We start from the raw sequence: 13,123 nt of genomic DNA, 5'->3' as shown, positions 1-13,123 counted from the left end.
TTGATGCTTCTTTCTAATAGGTGCAAAAGTGTCTCACAATTTATTTAACTGTCTTTTTTTTATAATAGGGTGATAGAAGAAAACATACCTATGTGGATCAAAACATGGTACTCCGTTGTATTTGTAAAAATAAAATAAAACTTGTTAATGATTCAAACCGTTTGTATTTCTTACGTGAACAGACGAGCTATTTGTTGCTTTTGATTCTTTTATTTGTGACATGATTATTAAAAACTGGTTGCAAATACATTTACATCCTTAAACTCATACATTACTTCGACGTAGTGCTTCAGAAATACATTAAATCAAATCGATATTCATATCTTTAAACCCCTCGCTGAAGAGAGAGCAGTGAAACATCTAGATTCTAGACAGGAATGTGGGAATCCACGTGGGAAGACTTCAGTAGAAGGGAGGAGGTAGGACGACCGGGTGGGGGAGCGGATAGTGGTGGTGGTTGTGGTGGAGGGGAGCAGGGAGGGAAGGCGTCTGCGCATGCGCGTAGAAGGCAGCGCTGCTGTCGCGGAGCTGTCCGCTCAGGAGGGGGTGCTGAAACAAGGCGGGCGGCAGCAGAGCGGCGGGGACCTGCAGGAACTCGGGGCGCAGGTCCTGGACCTCCCGCTTCAGTTTCATCCTCCTGTTTTGAAACCACGTTTTCACCTGGGAAACATCAATTTATCATTAGCTGACACTTTAAATAAAAAAAAAACTTTTAAAAAGTTTCACACCAGGAATCTGACAAAGTTGCTTGAACACGTTCGTTGCGCACCTGTGTCTCAGAAAGATTCAGCTTCTCGGCCATCTTGCGCCTCTGGGTCGCACCGAGGTATTTGTGCTTGCTGAAAGCGTTCTCCAGCCTCCCGATTTGCTCTGATGTGAACTTTGTCCTCATCCTTCGGTGCTGCTGGGTAGTTTCCCCCTCGCTGTCATCTCCCACCTCGCTCTCAGACCCCGAAGTGTAGCCGCAACTGTCTGGAGGGAAAGAGAAAGCGTTTACTCCAAAAGGCCTGGTCAGCACACACAGAAACCAAACACGGAGAGCTTATCTGAGTGAACTTACTGTTTGGAGAAGTCGGAGAGTATTGGCTTCTTTGCTCCTTTGTTAACTCCTCTAGTTCTGTCCGGGACTGAGGGGTCTTCTGCGGAGTCTCCTCCTCTGCGTCCCTCTGCGTTGTTGTTGCTGCGTAAAAACTTTGGGAGAGCCACTCCACGGAGAAGTTTGCCATGGTGATGAAGATGATGATGATGTGTCCGAGGAGAGGTCTCAACTGCTATATAGGAGGGGCGCGCGTCTCTATTTGCATATGCAAAGTGGTCTCAGCGGAACGATAGAAACTTGATGGGTGTTGTAATTGACCTTAATAGAGGCTCGGTTGTGATTTTTCTCACGTCCATGACTGGCTGGGATGATCCTGGCGCCAGTAAGTCTGAGTATCAGTTACCTGGTATGTCTGCGTGAAGTAATGCGGGGCAATATCCGTCACTGCCGGTAAAAGACATCTCCAAAACAGCCAAATTAAGGGACAATTAGATCCAAATGGAATCTTTAGAGTCTCCTCCGCCGCCAGGGTCCGGAGGGTGGACCCGCAGCTACAGGAGCTTTGATAGAAAGTGAGAACGTTGTGTTTGATCTTTGTTGACCTGTTTGCAGGAGACATTTGAGGCGAAAAAAACCCCGTATGTGCTTATCTCCAAGTTGCCATCTTCAAATCTCTTCAAATCTCATCATCACAAAGTCAGGTTTTAACCTCAGGACACTCAAGACTTCAAAACCAGAGATTAATCTGTTTGGCATACAAAAAGGCCAGACTCTCCGGAGCCGGTGGTGGTGGTGGGGGGGGGGGGGTTCCTGCACTGCGCGTAAACTCATCAATGAGACGTTTAATTGCGACTAATTGTTGACCGTGATCTCCTCGTTTGCTGACCGCTTGAAGTGCAAACTATTTCACATGTGAAAGTCTCCTCTGACGTCACACCCACCGGATGGAGGGGTTCTGGGATAGCTAGGTACGACTCGTCTTCTTCTATGGATCTTGTCATCGGGTGATATGATCAAGTCGGCGGATCCACGCAGTGAACTGCGATACGAATCTTTAACCTGTGGAATGTGTAGCATTCCTCTCATCTTCCTCTCTGAAGATGAGAGAAAGGCTGATATGTTGATGGTAAACTAATCCTCCAATAAAGATAAGACCATCAGCTTTAGTCTTTCTAATTACAGCAAAGCAAAGAAACAGAGTCCGGCGCAGCGGGATAGACGGTAAACTTTATTCAATGATAAATAGACTTTTCTGTGGTTTAAATACAACTTATATACACGTCAAATAGAACATATCTGGATTGCACTCGCTTCTAAGTGTTGGGGGGGGGGCTCTATAGTTCAGTAGAAATGTGGGATCATGTGGCGGTGAGGGGGTCGGTGGGCGGGCATCCGCTGCTGCTGCTGCTGCCGCTGGAGGACCAGCTGTTGGACTGGGACCTGGTAGAAGGCTGGGGTGTACTGGGGTCGCTGTCCCGCCATGCTGTGGTACTGAAGAGAGGGCAAATGCTGGAACATCACCGCGGGGGGGACTTGAGGAGCGAGGTCCTGCACTTCCCGCTTCAGCTTCATCCTCCTGTTTTGAAACCACGTTCTCACCTGAGAAAGAAAGAGAGAGAAAGTTAGTATCATGGCAAAGCAGAAACACAACCAGAGACCTATTATTAAGTGTGTGTGTGTGTGTGTATGCGCGCGCGCGTGCGTGCAGGGCGTCTCACCTGAGTTTCTGTGAGGCCCAGCTTCTGCGCCGTCTTCACTCTCTCCCCAGCATCCAGGTACTTGTGCTTGATGAAGATCTTTTCCAGCTTGCTGATCTGCTCGGGGGTGAACTTTGTGCGTACGCGGCGCATCGGACCGTCTTTCTCTACCTCGCTTCCTTCATCCACAGAGGAGAGGCACTCGGAGGACGCCGCTTCGCTGTCGTAGCCGGAGGAATAGCCGCTGACCTCTGAAACTAAGGGAGGGAAAATTAGGAGTTAGGACCACTTCTGACTAAATTAAGAACATGTAGTTATAGTTCCGGATAACGGATTATAAAAAAAATAACTCACTTGGTGAGGCGCAGCTTGCTGGGTGCAGAGGTGAGGACATGCTGCTCTCCACTGCGTCCATGTGCTCAGCAGCAGGCTTGGATGGTTTGGGTTTGGGCTGCAGGTAACCCTTCCCATAATTCGGCTGTCGCGGTTGCACCATGCAGGGGATGTGTGGCCTGTGACCCGGCACGGAGTCCGTGACATCTCCGCGGTTTTGTCCCAGCACGGTGTCGTGATGGCTCTGGGCCAGCCAGTCCACAGAAAAGTATTTCACCATGTTGGCAGTGCTGCTCAGTGACCTGTAGATCCTATTGGAGTCAGGAGGAGTGTGCTATGTGTGGCAGATACTGACCGGGGGTCAGGCTTTATAGGACCCAGCCCGCACCTCTATTTGCATATGTAGAGGTCCTTGTTAACGCCTGATCGATCCCGATGATTAGGGGTTAATGGCTCGTTATTGAAGTCTTTACATATCCTGTGAGTGTGTGAAGAGCTGGCGCCGCCAAGTCTGCCAGAGAGCCCCTGAGCTCATACATTTGTCCGCCCTGACTGAAACTGGGGGGCCCTGGAGGAACCGCTGTATCTCCCGCAGCGGTGGAGGGGCTTTCATGTTGTCTCTGCATACAGTAGCAGCAGATGACCAGAGGCACTGGGTCTGCTTCAGCCCAGCCAAGGTCGGAATTTGATGCAGTGCCCTGACAAATGAATGTAACATGACAGCATTGTATCATTGTATTTGTAGCCTTTGTATCAACTGAAACTGGAAAAAAACGAAGGGTGCAGGGTGGACTCCACTATAAACTCACTGACTGATCCCATGGCTCCTCCTTTTGACATGTTTTGAAATGAAGCTTCTCCTTGAGGCCAAAAGAAACAAACCTGACAGGAGTTGAAGCAGACGTGGGAGCACATGTAACGATAGAAAATAGATTTTCCTCTCAGTGGTGGTAGAAGCGCTACCATAATCTCATTTATATGAGTTATTGTTTCCTGTGCTTTAGGAATGCCTTCGCAGAAATAAATATGCAACTCAGGCCACTGCCTCAAAATACAAGCCTCAAAATGGGCAGTCCAGTAAATCCACACCTCTCAATGTGGATTTCATAAAACTGAATTTATAACAGAACTTTGAACTCATAAAATGTTAAGTCTGTGAGTGTGTGTGTGTGTAGGCTCCTTAGTGAAACTGTCAATCTCTTTTTTTCCCCAAATGATCCAGAGAGATGCAGTTTTAATGCTAAAATGATCATTTTAGTCAAGATAATGCGTGTTTGGCAAATAGTGCCTATCAATCAGCTGTACTTGTTTTTTCCGCAACAGTTTTTTTTTAATTAAATGTATTTTGTATTCACTACTTTCCAGTCATTTCCCGGGATATGAAAATGTTGTTTGTTGACGGTAAGAATGGGGAAAAAAATTGGAAAAATGATGCTGTTTGGTAGATTTTTCTAATTGACTTTAAAAAAAAAAGTGATTTCATCTCTGTGTACAATGGTATAATCTGATGATGCACGGGGTAAATATCCTTTTCAAAGAATTGATTTTGTGTGTGTGTGTGTGTGTGTGGAGGGGGGGGGGGCTCCTAGAAGGAATATCAGTAGGGTTTTGTGGTCAAGATTCCCTCATAAAAAGTGAAATAAAAAAACTTATCCAGCTCTCTTCTGCAGGGTGGAATTTGAATCCATGTTCTTTGTGCTACTTCTATCAATCTTGTTACTATTGTAGTGTGCAATGTTTCATTTTTAGAGCTTATTTGGGTGATGTCATTTATGGTCTGACCTGAGAGGAAAAAAAAAAAAAAAGAAAGCTTAAAGAGAGTATACAAGACTATAATTTTCTTTTGGTTAATAACACTTTACACCACCGAGGTAAGAATCAAACGACTGGAGACATTTGGGACACATTTCCCGAGAAATCCTACAGTTGTTGAGTAATTCTTGATGTAGTTGGAGAGTGAACCTCCCAGAGGCCTTCGGGGAAAACAGGAGATCACGATGGTGAATAATCAAACTTGAATAACTACACATTCCGTTAAACGTAAGATTATTGCGTCCAGTTGCGATCCCAGGTTGACCAAATGGCAGGAAGTCATATCATAACACATTTCCCATTGAATGCCCCGACAACTGTATGAAACATCAGTTTATGCAATCAAATGGAGGCGCGCCTGGCTCCGTACTGACATGTCTGTGATACCCCGGGGAGCCCTGGCGCCAGAGAGCCAACAGCCAGCATTTGGCACAGGCGCTTCAAACATTACAGATCAAAGGTATTACAGTAGCAACACAATTACGGTGGATTGTCCGACTATTCTCATGTTAATATGCTAAAACAAGCTGCGAGGAAGCTGGGAAAGCCCCGAGAGCGCCAACACTCCCAGAGAGGAACCTGGAGCCACCCAGCCGCACCAGAGCCGCTGATAATAAACGTTTAAGGTCATTATCAAGATTTCCTGGATGAAATATGGACCTAATTTCAGCTATTCCGCTTGAAAATGTCCGTTTTTATTTTGTATATGACCCGCGGTCAGCCCTCCTGTGGGGTCCCTGCATGCAGCAGCTCCGGGACAATGCCTCTGAAATGATCGTTTAGTTCGACAACAGTGCAGATAAGAGGCTGGACCTGGTAGTCTCCTTTATCGGTGATCTGTCGCTGCAGAGGTAGGAGCCCCTCAGACCCTTTTGGGGGCCATTTATCTCTGAAGCTTTGAAGATGCGCCCTGATCCCGTTAGATAACAATAAAAAGCGCCCGGGACGTCGCCTTCACGCTGGGCCGATTTCCTCACTCACCTGCGTCTGACAGAGACGGAGAGGGAAAGTAGCCCGGACTATATTCAGAAGAGGGCGGCTGTAACCGGGATGAAGCATCAACCTGTTATCACTGGACTAATTTCATCCTATCATTTACTTACAACAACAAAGATTCAATTACTCAGTGGGTCATACATTGAGCCCTATCAGTGTTCCCAATCCTGGATTATGATGATATATACAAGTGTGAGGTGGGTCTCCTGGGTATCCAGACAGTTCCAGACTGAATCCAGTGCAGACCCCTGGTCTACAAGGTGAAAGGAGAGCTTAATCTCTTAAAATCTATATTTAATATTAGCACACAAAAGATTTCAAAACAAAATCTTTGAAAAATTATAGCAAGTGGGGGAAAGAGAATATTTCTGATGCAGTAGGGTTGTGGCATGTTTGTTCCAGACTATAAAAAAAAAAAGATTCAGAAATGGAATCATTTTATTTTAAGACATAAACTACTATATAAAGAAGTCTTTGAATTTTCAGACAATTTGAAATTGCTTGTGCTTGAATGTGTCTATTAGCACGTGTGTGTGTGTGTGTGTGTGTGTGTGTGTGTGTGTGTGTGTGTGTGTGCTGGACACTGTAGTGCTAGTGGGGGTCAGGGGCGTCTTGGTTTCTATGTTTTAGGGATCCTCAGATGAAAGTCTGGGGGCCCCTGCTGAAGAAGTGCGCATGAAATGGAAATTTCAAGAGCCTTTAAGTGAGACCATTGAATAACACGTTGAGTGACATCTCACTGTTGACACAGGTCCTCCTGAACAAATCAAAACACACTTTTAAAACAATGCTCACCATGATGGTAGTCAGTAGTTTTGTGAGAATCGCTTTTTAAACGTGATGTTGGACTGAGGATGATGATGTCTCTCAGAAGAGATGGAAAAAAATATATTTCTACCTCAATTTTCTGTTGTTAGTGAATTCTGTATGTCATTAAATCTTGAATCAAGTCTTGTGAGTATCGAGTTATGTAAGAAACATAGGTTTATGGTTATTCTCTTTTCAGTAAATGACCTTTTGACGAGAAAAAGGAACACACGGCATCTTTCTTCAAACTTCGCTCGTACCACAAATCTTGAGAAATGACACAAATTTTTCTATTTTCTGTCTAACTGTTTTGTCACCCTCATCAAGTATGCAACTCCTATGGCAACAACAAAAAAAATAAATTCATTTTTTTCATGGCCTCAAACACGCTAATCAAATTGCCACAAAATATTTGCAGGGAAAAAAAATAACATGCGGTAAAACGATGAAATAAAGTTTTTTTTTTTCCAGCTCAACCCATGAAACCATACAGTCCCCCTTTTAGTGTAAATGCAAGAAAGCACAAGGAGTGGTGTAAACGCTGTACCTTGGGTTCCCTGTGGGAGGTAAAGCCTCCGTTCTCCCCACACATTCCCCCACCAAACGGAACAGCAGCAGGACCTGCTGTGCAGCAATCCTGTCACGCATGTTGCTGGAAAATAACACGCTTTGGCAAGAGATGACTTATAAAATCTCATTTATTTGGCTGAATTAAGCAAATCTTCAAAGCACGTCACATTCCATCTCCACAGCGTGTTTCACGGTGGAGGACCACATAGAGGAGGGAGCGGGCAGGAAAATAGAAAAATAGACACCGACTTATAACATCGCTCCTCAAATATCATTTTGCACACCAACATCTCATTACATTCCATCATTTTCACTGGAATAGGAAAGTATTGTCAGTTCAGTTTGGCCTTCACGGCACATTTTTAATACCAAATGCAATTACTTCACCTTGTGCTGCTTAAATGAAATTAATATGAGACACCAATTTACCACTGTAGTCATAAATATCACCTTGTAAACTCCTGAATTGTAAGTAAACCGTATTTATGAGTAATCCAAAAAAAAATCCAGATCCATTAAAAGCTTCATTTTGTCTTGCTTCCTAATAATTAGAAACATTTCACCAACATGAAATAGATTTTATTTAAATGTTTGACATAGATTAACCTGTTAGGGGCCCAAAGAGCAAATATCGGGTCCTTGTGCAGAATTTCACTGCATGTGCTTTGAGATGATTTGTATAACAGTAACTTAATCAGGAAAATACACACTGAGACAAGTCAGCTGAAGTAATCAAGATCTTAAATAACAGATCTTGTCACAGGACCTCTTAAAGAGCTCGCTTGTAGATATGGTAACAAGACCAGTCTATGGAGGCAGCTCTCTGAGGCTAAAGGCTAATGTTGACATGCTAACATCCTGCAATGATGATTTTAACAAGTAGTTACTGGTAGATGTGTTTACTTGCAAGTAAAGTATGGAAGAATTAGAATTCTGACTTTCAAAGAGTGCAGCAGGGATGGTGTGGTTTTGAAGGCCAACCCACAAGTTAGCATTGCCACTGGTTCACTTGAACGGACGCTAACAGGATTTTTAAAACTGGAGTTCAGCTTATTGCCATAAAAAAAAAGCTCTGTGGCAAATTAAACTTCAGGTGAGTTTAATGTATTGTTCAGCAAGATAATCTTTACATATTAACAACATTTTTGAAGTTCACATGCAATAGTTAGACATACAAAGCTAAGGTTAGGTTTTGAGCGAGCTGCATGACTTCTACGTCACCATAAGTAGCTACGCACTGTTGGAAACCGCCATTTTTTTAAGACATACAAAATGCTTCTAAAATCGCAAGTGTAGTATTTATTACTGATGTATTTTATGCTGTCGATTAAAATTTGAAAATATCTTCAGCTCGTGTGAACCAGAGATTTTATTTCTGGCAATAAACCAAATACCCGTTTAAAAAAAAACCCAAATCAACAAAAACAAAACATTGATTTTGATAATATGGGAGCAGACATTCAACCATGCTAACTGGTTAGCAGGTTTAGGACCTCATTTATAGGGAGGCCTGTATACATTTCACTCAGATTTGGAAATCAAATATTTTGTGGTTCAAATGAAGGTCATACTAACACTTCCCATTCACTACTACTTATTGTGCTAAGCTAACTAGCAGTTAGCTGGTATCTGCAGGTCTCAGCTCCCAAGAGCACAAACGGGAGAGAAGGAGAGGTATCTTGCTGTCTGGCTCTGGAGAGAAAGGTAAACATGAGTATTTCCTAAAAAGTCAGTGTGTTCCTTTTAAGGGCTCCTGGGTGTCTGGTGCTCAGTTTACACATCAATATACAGTACACCTTCAAAGCTAAAATTACAGGGTAAGTTCACAAACGATTTAAAATGTCTGGAAGCAAGTTGAAATCGCAGCATTATTTATTCCTGTATAAGAAAATTCAAATGTAAATTAACAGGGGAATCTATGAAATCTATGTCAGTACAATTAACATCTGCCTGGGTGTCAGACTGATTAAAGTTCAGGGGACAAAGACAGAAGACACTGTATAAAAGCAAAAGTAAAATTCATTCTCAACTTTGCTGCCAGGATAACATCTGAGGGAGGAGGGGAGCAGCCTAAGTGGTGGTGTCTTGTAAGGGACTCTCATGTAGGACTGGGTCAGGGCTCACTGGAAGGTGGCCTTAACCCTCCTCAGTGTGTCCTGGATCCTCCGTGTTTGACGTTCAGCTGACTGCATGAAATTAGCATCGTTGGCAGCAGCCAAGAGGTGGATGTCGGAGGTGCCGAGCCGGTTGATACGACGCCGAATGTATGCTTGCAGGTCCCAGTCTGGGCTGTAGGTGTATACGGCCTCCTGGAAGGCGTGGACCTGACTCACCACCTTTGCTATACTCCTTCAGTTAAGGATTATAGATGGAGCAGCATGAAGAAAAGAAGATACAAGAGATTTAAAAAAAAAAAGACTATCCTGTTTCCTCTTGCTAGAATGTGTTTGTGACCTGGTTTAGAGAGAACGGGGTAACCCTGAGTCCAGAGAACCAGCTGGATCTCTTCTTGTCCCGCTAGCTCTCCTGACCCTAGCATCTGGCTACACCCAGTCGCCTCCCAGCATCTGGCCCACAACCTCTTTTCCAATCACACCCCATCCCACGGGCGCCATCTGGTGCAATACTGCCACCACTACCAACAAGCCGAAATCAACAGCTGTGCCATTACTATCCAACCGCCACTCGCTGTGACCTGGCATCTGGTCAGCCATACCGGAGTGAAAGAGAAGGACACAGGAAAGCTAGTTGGGCAACTTTGTCATAGATGGGATGTGGGGAGAGAGTAGGTTTTTGTGTAACAGGCTTATTTCAGTGTCGGTGTGCATGTTTTCCTGTGTAAGCATCAGTAACAAGTGGACGGACGTAGATGTTTTGGTCAACCTACCTGAGCTTGGTCCACTTGTAAGCTCCAGATGTGAGCGTGAAGCCTCCGATCTCCAACTGCTGCACATGCATGGCTAGGATATGCACAGACGGAAGGGTGGGTCTTCTCCTTGTGTGTTCTCCCCCCATCAAACACAGGTCATCACTCTTGAGAAACACCTGAGGAGAGAGCAATCTATCAACACCGTGAACACATGAGCTCTAACGGGAATAGACCGTTTTCCAATTAAGCAGAACAGTCAGGCGTTTGATGCAGTAATAAATATGTCAAATGTGAGTTGATTTTCCGCTAATACAACCTCTTTACATTACATAGCCAAAAGCGTATACAGTTTCCTCTTTGGTGTGTGTTACTTGATGCATCAGGTCCTTCTGAGGGGAACTTTGAGAGGCTGTGCCAGCTGCAGGCTCTCAGCGCACAGGCGGATTGCTTGAAGCTGTTTTCCTATTGATTTCTTTGCCCTGCAGCCCAGTTTCACAATATGTGGCCAGCTGAGTCTTCTGCTACAAGCAAGACCACATGCACACACACACACACACACACACACACACACACACACCTGCACAGCTCGCAGCTCCTCAAGAATCTCAAACACCTTGGAGGACAGATGTTTCCAAGCCTGGAGGCAAAAGAGGAGGGGGTCTTGGTTATTAGCTTCAAAATGAAGATGAATTGGACTGCATAGCATAAAAGTCAGTAAAAATCACTTTTGTTCAGATGAAAATATTTTATATTGACTCAGCACCAGTTTCTGCCATTTAGTACAGAAGCCTGGAGCGAGGTCACAAGACATGTTCACTCAATTTGAGGCCAGAAGACATTTCTGCACAAGTCCCCCCCCCCCCCCCCCGCCCAGGAATTCAGACCTGAGGTACCTAGAAAAGTCAATGGCATCTTTGCAAATACATTTCCAAAATTTTGAGCATAGTTTGAAAGAAAGTGAAGACTCTATTTCTGCATCTCCTTAGAACATAAACACCTGAGATGACCCCCCCCCCCCCAAGAAAAAACAAAAAACAGTCTTCATTTTTGAGGTTGCGCATTTCTCCCATTCACCGGCCACATCCCCCCTCATTGTGTTCACTCTTTCTATACCCGATTTGAATGCATTAATTATAATTTCCCATTTGTGGAACTAATTAAACACCATCCAAGTTCTATCACGGCTGAAAAAGAAACATTTAGCTGGAGGGCACCTCAGTTATTGCAGAAGCTCCGAATTTGTGTAAGAAGTAATTTATGAGATGCAGCCTTACGGGTAATTGCCTGACAATCACATTCTCCAGCCCACCAAGGACTTGCATCGCCGTGGCAAAGTTCCGGCATTCGTAGCAGTGTTTTCCAATCCACAGATACTTGGTCAGCAGGGCAACTTGAGTCTGGAGGAGGAAAACACAGCATAAAAAAAATTTAAAAAAAGAAAGAAAAACAGCTCTTAACAGTGTGTGTATGTATGTGTTTGTGTGTGTTTCTGGGGAGTACAGCAGACTGCATAATGAAGCGTATCGAATGCAAAAATGAGCACAAATACTATATATAGTCAATGTTTTCAGGGCTTTTCATCTGCACTACTGCTGCCAGTGAATATCACACCATTTATTATGTGTTTTATATTTGCGTTTTCTTTTCCTTTGTCTTTTTTTGCAGTTACGTTTGTTCATGTGGAGAAACTCCAAAAGAAAAAAAAAGAAGAAGAGCCGCTTCAGGTTTTAGACGTCTGTATAAAAATGAGGCACCGGAGGAGAAAACAGGGGCAAATCCGAGCTGCGAGTGTCGTCAAATTGTGGCGGTGATGGACTATTCTTCACCAGCTGACTGTGTTATTTTAGTTTTGTCTCCTCTCACCTTGACTGAATCACAGATGACTATTTCACCAGAGATCCAGTTAGTGACACTGTCAGCGTATGAGAGCAGCTGCTGGAGGTAGCTGTCTGGTGCCGGTGTACCCTCGCATATGATCACACTGCTGCCCTCTGCTGGTGGGATATGTTGGGACACGTTCCTAGAGAAAAGGCAGGAAAGTAAATCTAAATTCGACGCAGCTATTGAAACAATTCCATCAATCATACAAGGACGTGTGGGACTAAAGCATCATCAACCACATAAGGTTGTTGTCCACAAGCTCGGCTAGCAGGGAACATTCCCACAACTATGGCAGATGTTTAAAGCTATACACAGAGTATTTGAAATGATACAAATCCTCAAAACGTTCTTTAAACATTTTTTCAATGAGGTGTCTCTTCATGTGTCACAGCTCTGTTCTCTCTGGGACTGTCCTCTAGCACTGCAAAATATACTGCTTTCTGAAATGTTGCTAAAACTGTTACATGATGTTATCCTGCAGTAAAATACGAACCTTCTGGGGACATGCTGCTACCCAGTGGGGGTTCAGGTTTGTACCATGCAGGTAGAAATGTACTCAAGAACGAGTCCCTGCTCTGATTCGTGGTTGCAGCCTCTTCATCCTAACCAGAGTTCCTGCTTCTAGAGGCTTAAAATGGTCCAAAAAATGGACCAAAAAAAGAATGATAGAGCAGAATGTCCGATCAGTGATGACCTGCATTGACTCCTAGGATAATCATGCAGGAAGGATTTATTCCCAGGTTGGCTTGAGTCATATTGAATGTCACCAGGTTTTGGAGCATCATGTTCAGCAGCACTCCTTTTAACCTTTACCATCAAAATGCTAGATGAGGGAAAAATCTAAAAAATAAGAAGTTTGACCCATAAGAAGTTCTACAATTCTACAATTTCATTTAGCAGACGCTTTTGTCCAAAGCGACGTACAACACAAGCAAGAATTTAGACCTAATTCAGGAAAAGTCCATAGGAAGCGCAAAAGTACTTCAGTTGTGATTTGGTCACAGGTACTGAAGAAGTGTTGCCCCCCCACCCTTTTAAAAAATTTTTTTTTTATATAACAGACATACAACATCACACAACACAGTTAGTGCTACATAATCACTAAGTGCTGGGTCTTGG

General features: G+C 44.0%; 3 protein-coding genes across 6 annotated transcripts in view; all 3 read right to left on the bottom strand.

The window, feature by feature from the left end:
- Positions 1-400: 400 nt before the first annotated feature.
- On the bottom strand, positions 401-1,226 carry ventx (VENT homeobox). The gene is made up of 3 exons (XM_086181371.1): positions 1,061-1,226; positions 770-972; positions 401-660 (listed from the first exon to the last, which is right to left on the bottom strand). The coding sequence occupies exons 1-3, from the start codon at positions 1,224-1,226 to the stop codon at positions 403-405; spliced, it is 627 nt and encodes a 208-aa protein (XP_086037497.1). The 3' UTR covers positions 401-402.
- A 1,099-nt stretch (positions 1,227-2,325) lies between these two features.
- On the bottom strand, positions 2,326-3,376 carry vox (ventral homeobox). Its single transcript, XM_086180705.1, has 3 exons — positions 3,091-3,376; positions 2,758-2,993; positions 2,326-2,638 (listed from the first exon to the last, which is right to left on the bottom strand). The coding sequence occupies exons 1-3, from the start codon at positions 3,347-3,349 to the stop codon at positions 2,381-2,383; spliced, it is 753 nt and encodes a 250-aa protein (XP_086036831.1). The 5' UTR covers positions 3,350-3,376; the 3' UTR covers positions 2,326-2,380.
- A 3,995-nt stretch (positions 3,377-7,371) lies between these two features.
- The window catches only part of kndc1 (kinase non-catalytic C-lobe domain containing 1), a 42,281-nt gene continuing 36,529 nt past the window's right edge, over positions 7,372-13,123 (bottom strand). For all 4 annotated transcript variants that reach the window (XM_086180673.1, XM_086180674.1, XM_086180676.1 and 1 more), the window contains 5 exons: positions 11,987-12,143; positions 11,398-11,520; positions 10,701-10,760; positions 10,142-10,299; positions 7,372-9,603 (listed from right to left, as the gene is read on the bottom strand). In XM_086180673.1, the coding sequence (XP_086036799.1) occupies positions 9,375-9,603; positions 10,142-10,299; positions 10,701-10,760; positions 11,398-11,520; positions 11,987-12,143 (727 nt within the window). In that variant the 3' untranslated portion in view covers positions 7,372-9,374. The remainder of the gene's footprint in view (positions 9,604-10,141; positions 10,300-10,700; positions 10,761-11,397; positions 11,521-11,986; positions 12,144-13,123) is intronic.

Source organism: Aulostomus chinensis, chromosome 16 (genome assembly GCF_037954235.1).
Source record: "Aulostomus chinensis isolate RoL2024-O1b breed Wild chromosome 16, RoL_Achi_v1.0, whole genome shotgun sequence".
NCBI classification, from domain to species: Eukaryota; Metazoa; Chordata; class Actinopteri; order Syngnathiformes; family Aulostomidae; genus Aulostomus; species Aulostomus chinensis.
The sequence above is the reverse complement of the archived record's forward strand: the minus strand, read 5'-3'. Positions and strand labels throughout refer to the sequence as shown.

Excerpts from the sequence above, each read along its gene's own strand:
- ventx (XM_086181371.1), bottom strand. The coding sequence starts at position 1,226 with ATGGCAAACTTCTCCGTGGAGTGGCTCTCCCAAAGTTTTTACGCAGCA. Across the intron at positions 973-1,060 it reads CTCTCCGACTTCTCCAAACA|ACAGTTGCGGCTACACTTCG; the intron begins GTAAGTTCACTC and ends CTTTCCCTCCAG. Across the intron at positions 661-769 it reads TGAATCTTTCTGAGACACAG|GTGAAAACGTGGTTTCAAAA; the intron begins GTGCGCAACGAA and ends GATGTTTCCCAG.
- vox (XM_086180705.1), bottom strand. The coding sequence starts at position 3,349 with ATGGTGAAATACTTTTCTGTGGACTGGCTGGCCCAGAGCCATCACGAC. Across the intron at positions 2,994-3,090 it reads AGCAAGCTGCGCCTCACCAA|TTTCAGAGGTCAGCGGCTAT; the intron begins GTGAGTTATTTT and ends TCCCTCCCTTAG. Across the intron at positions 2,639-2,757 it reads TGGGCCTCACAGAAACTCAG|GTGAGAACGTGGTTTCAAAA; the intron begins GTGAGACGCCCT and ends TTTCTTTCTCAG.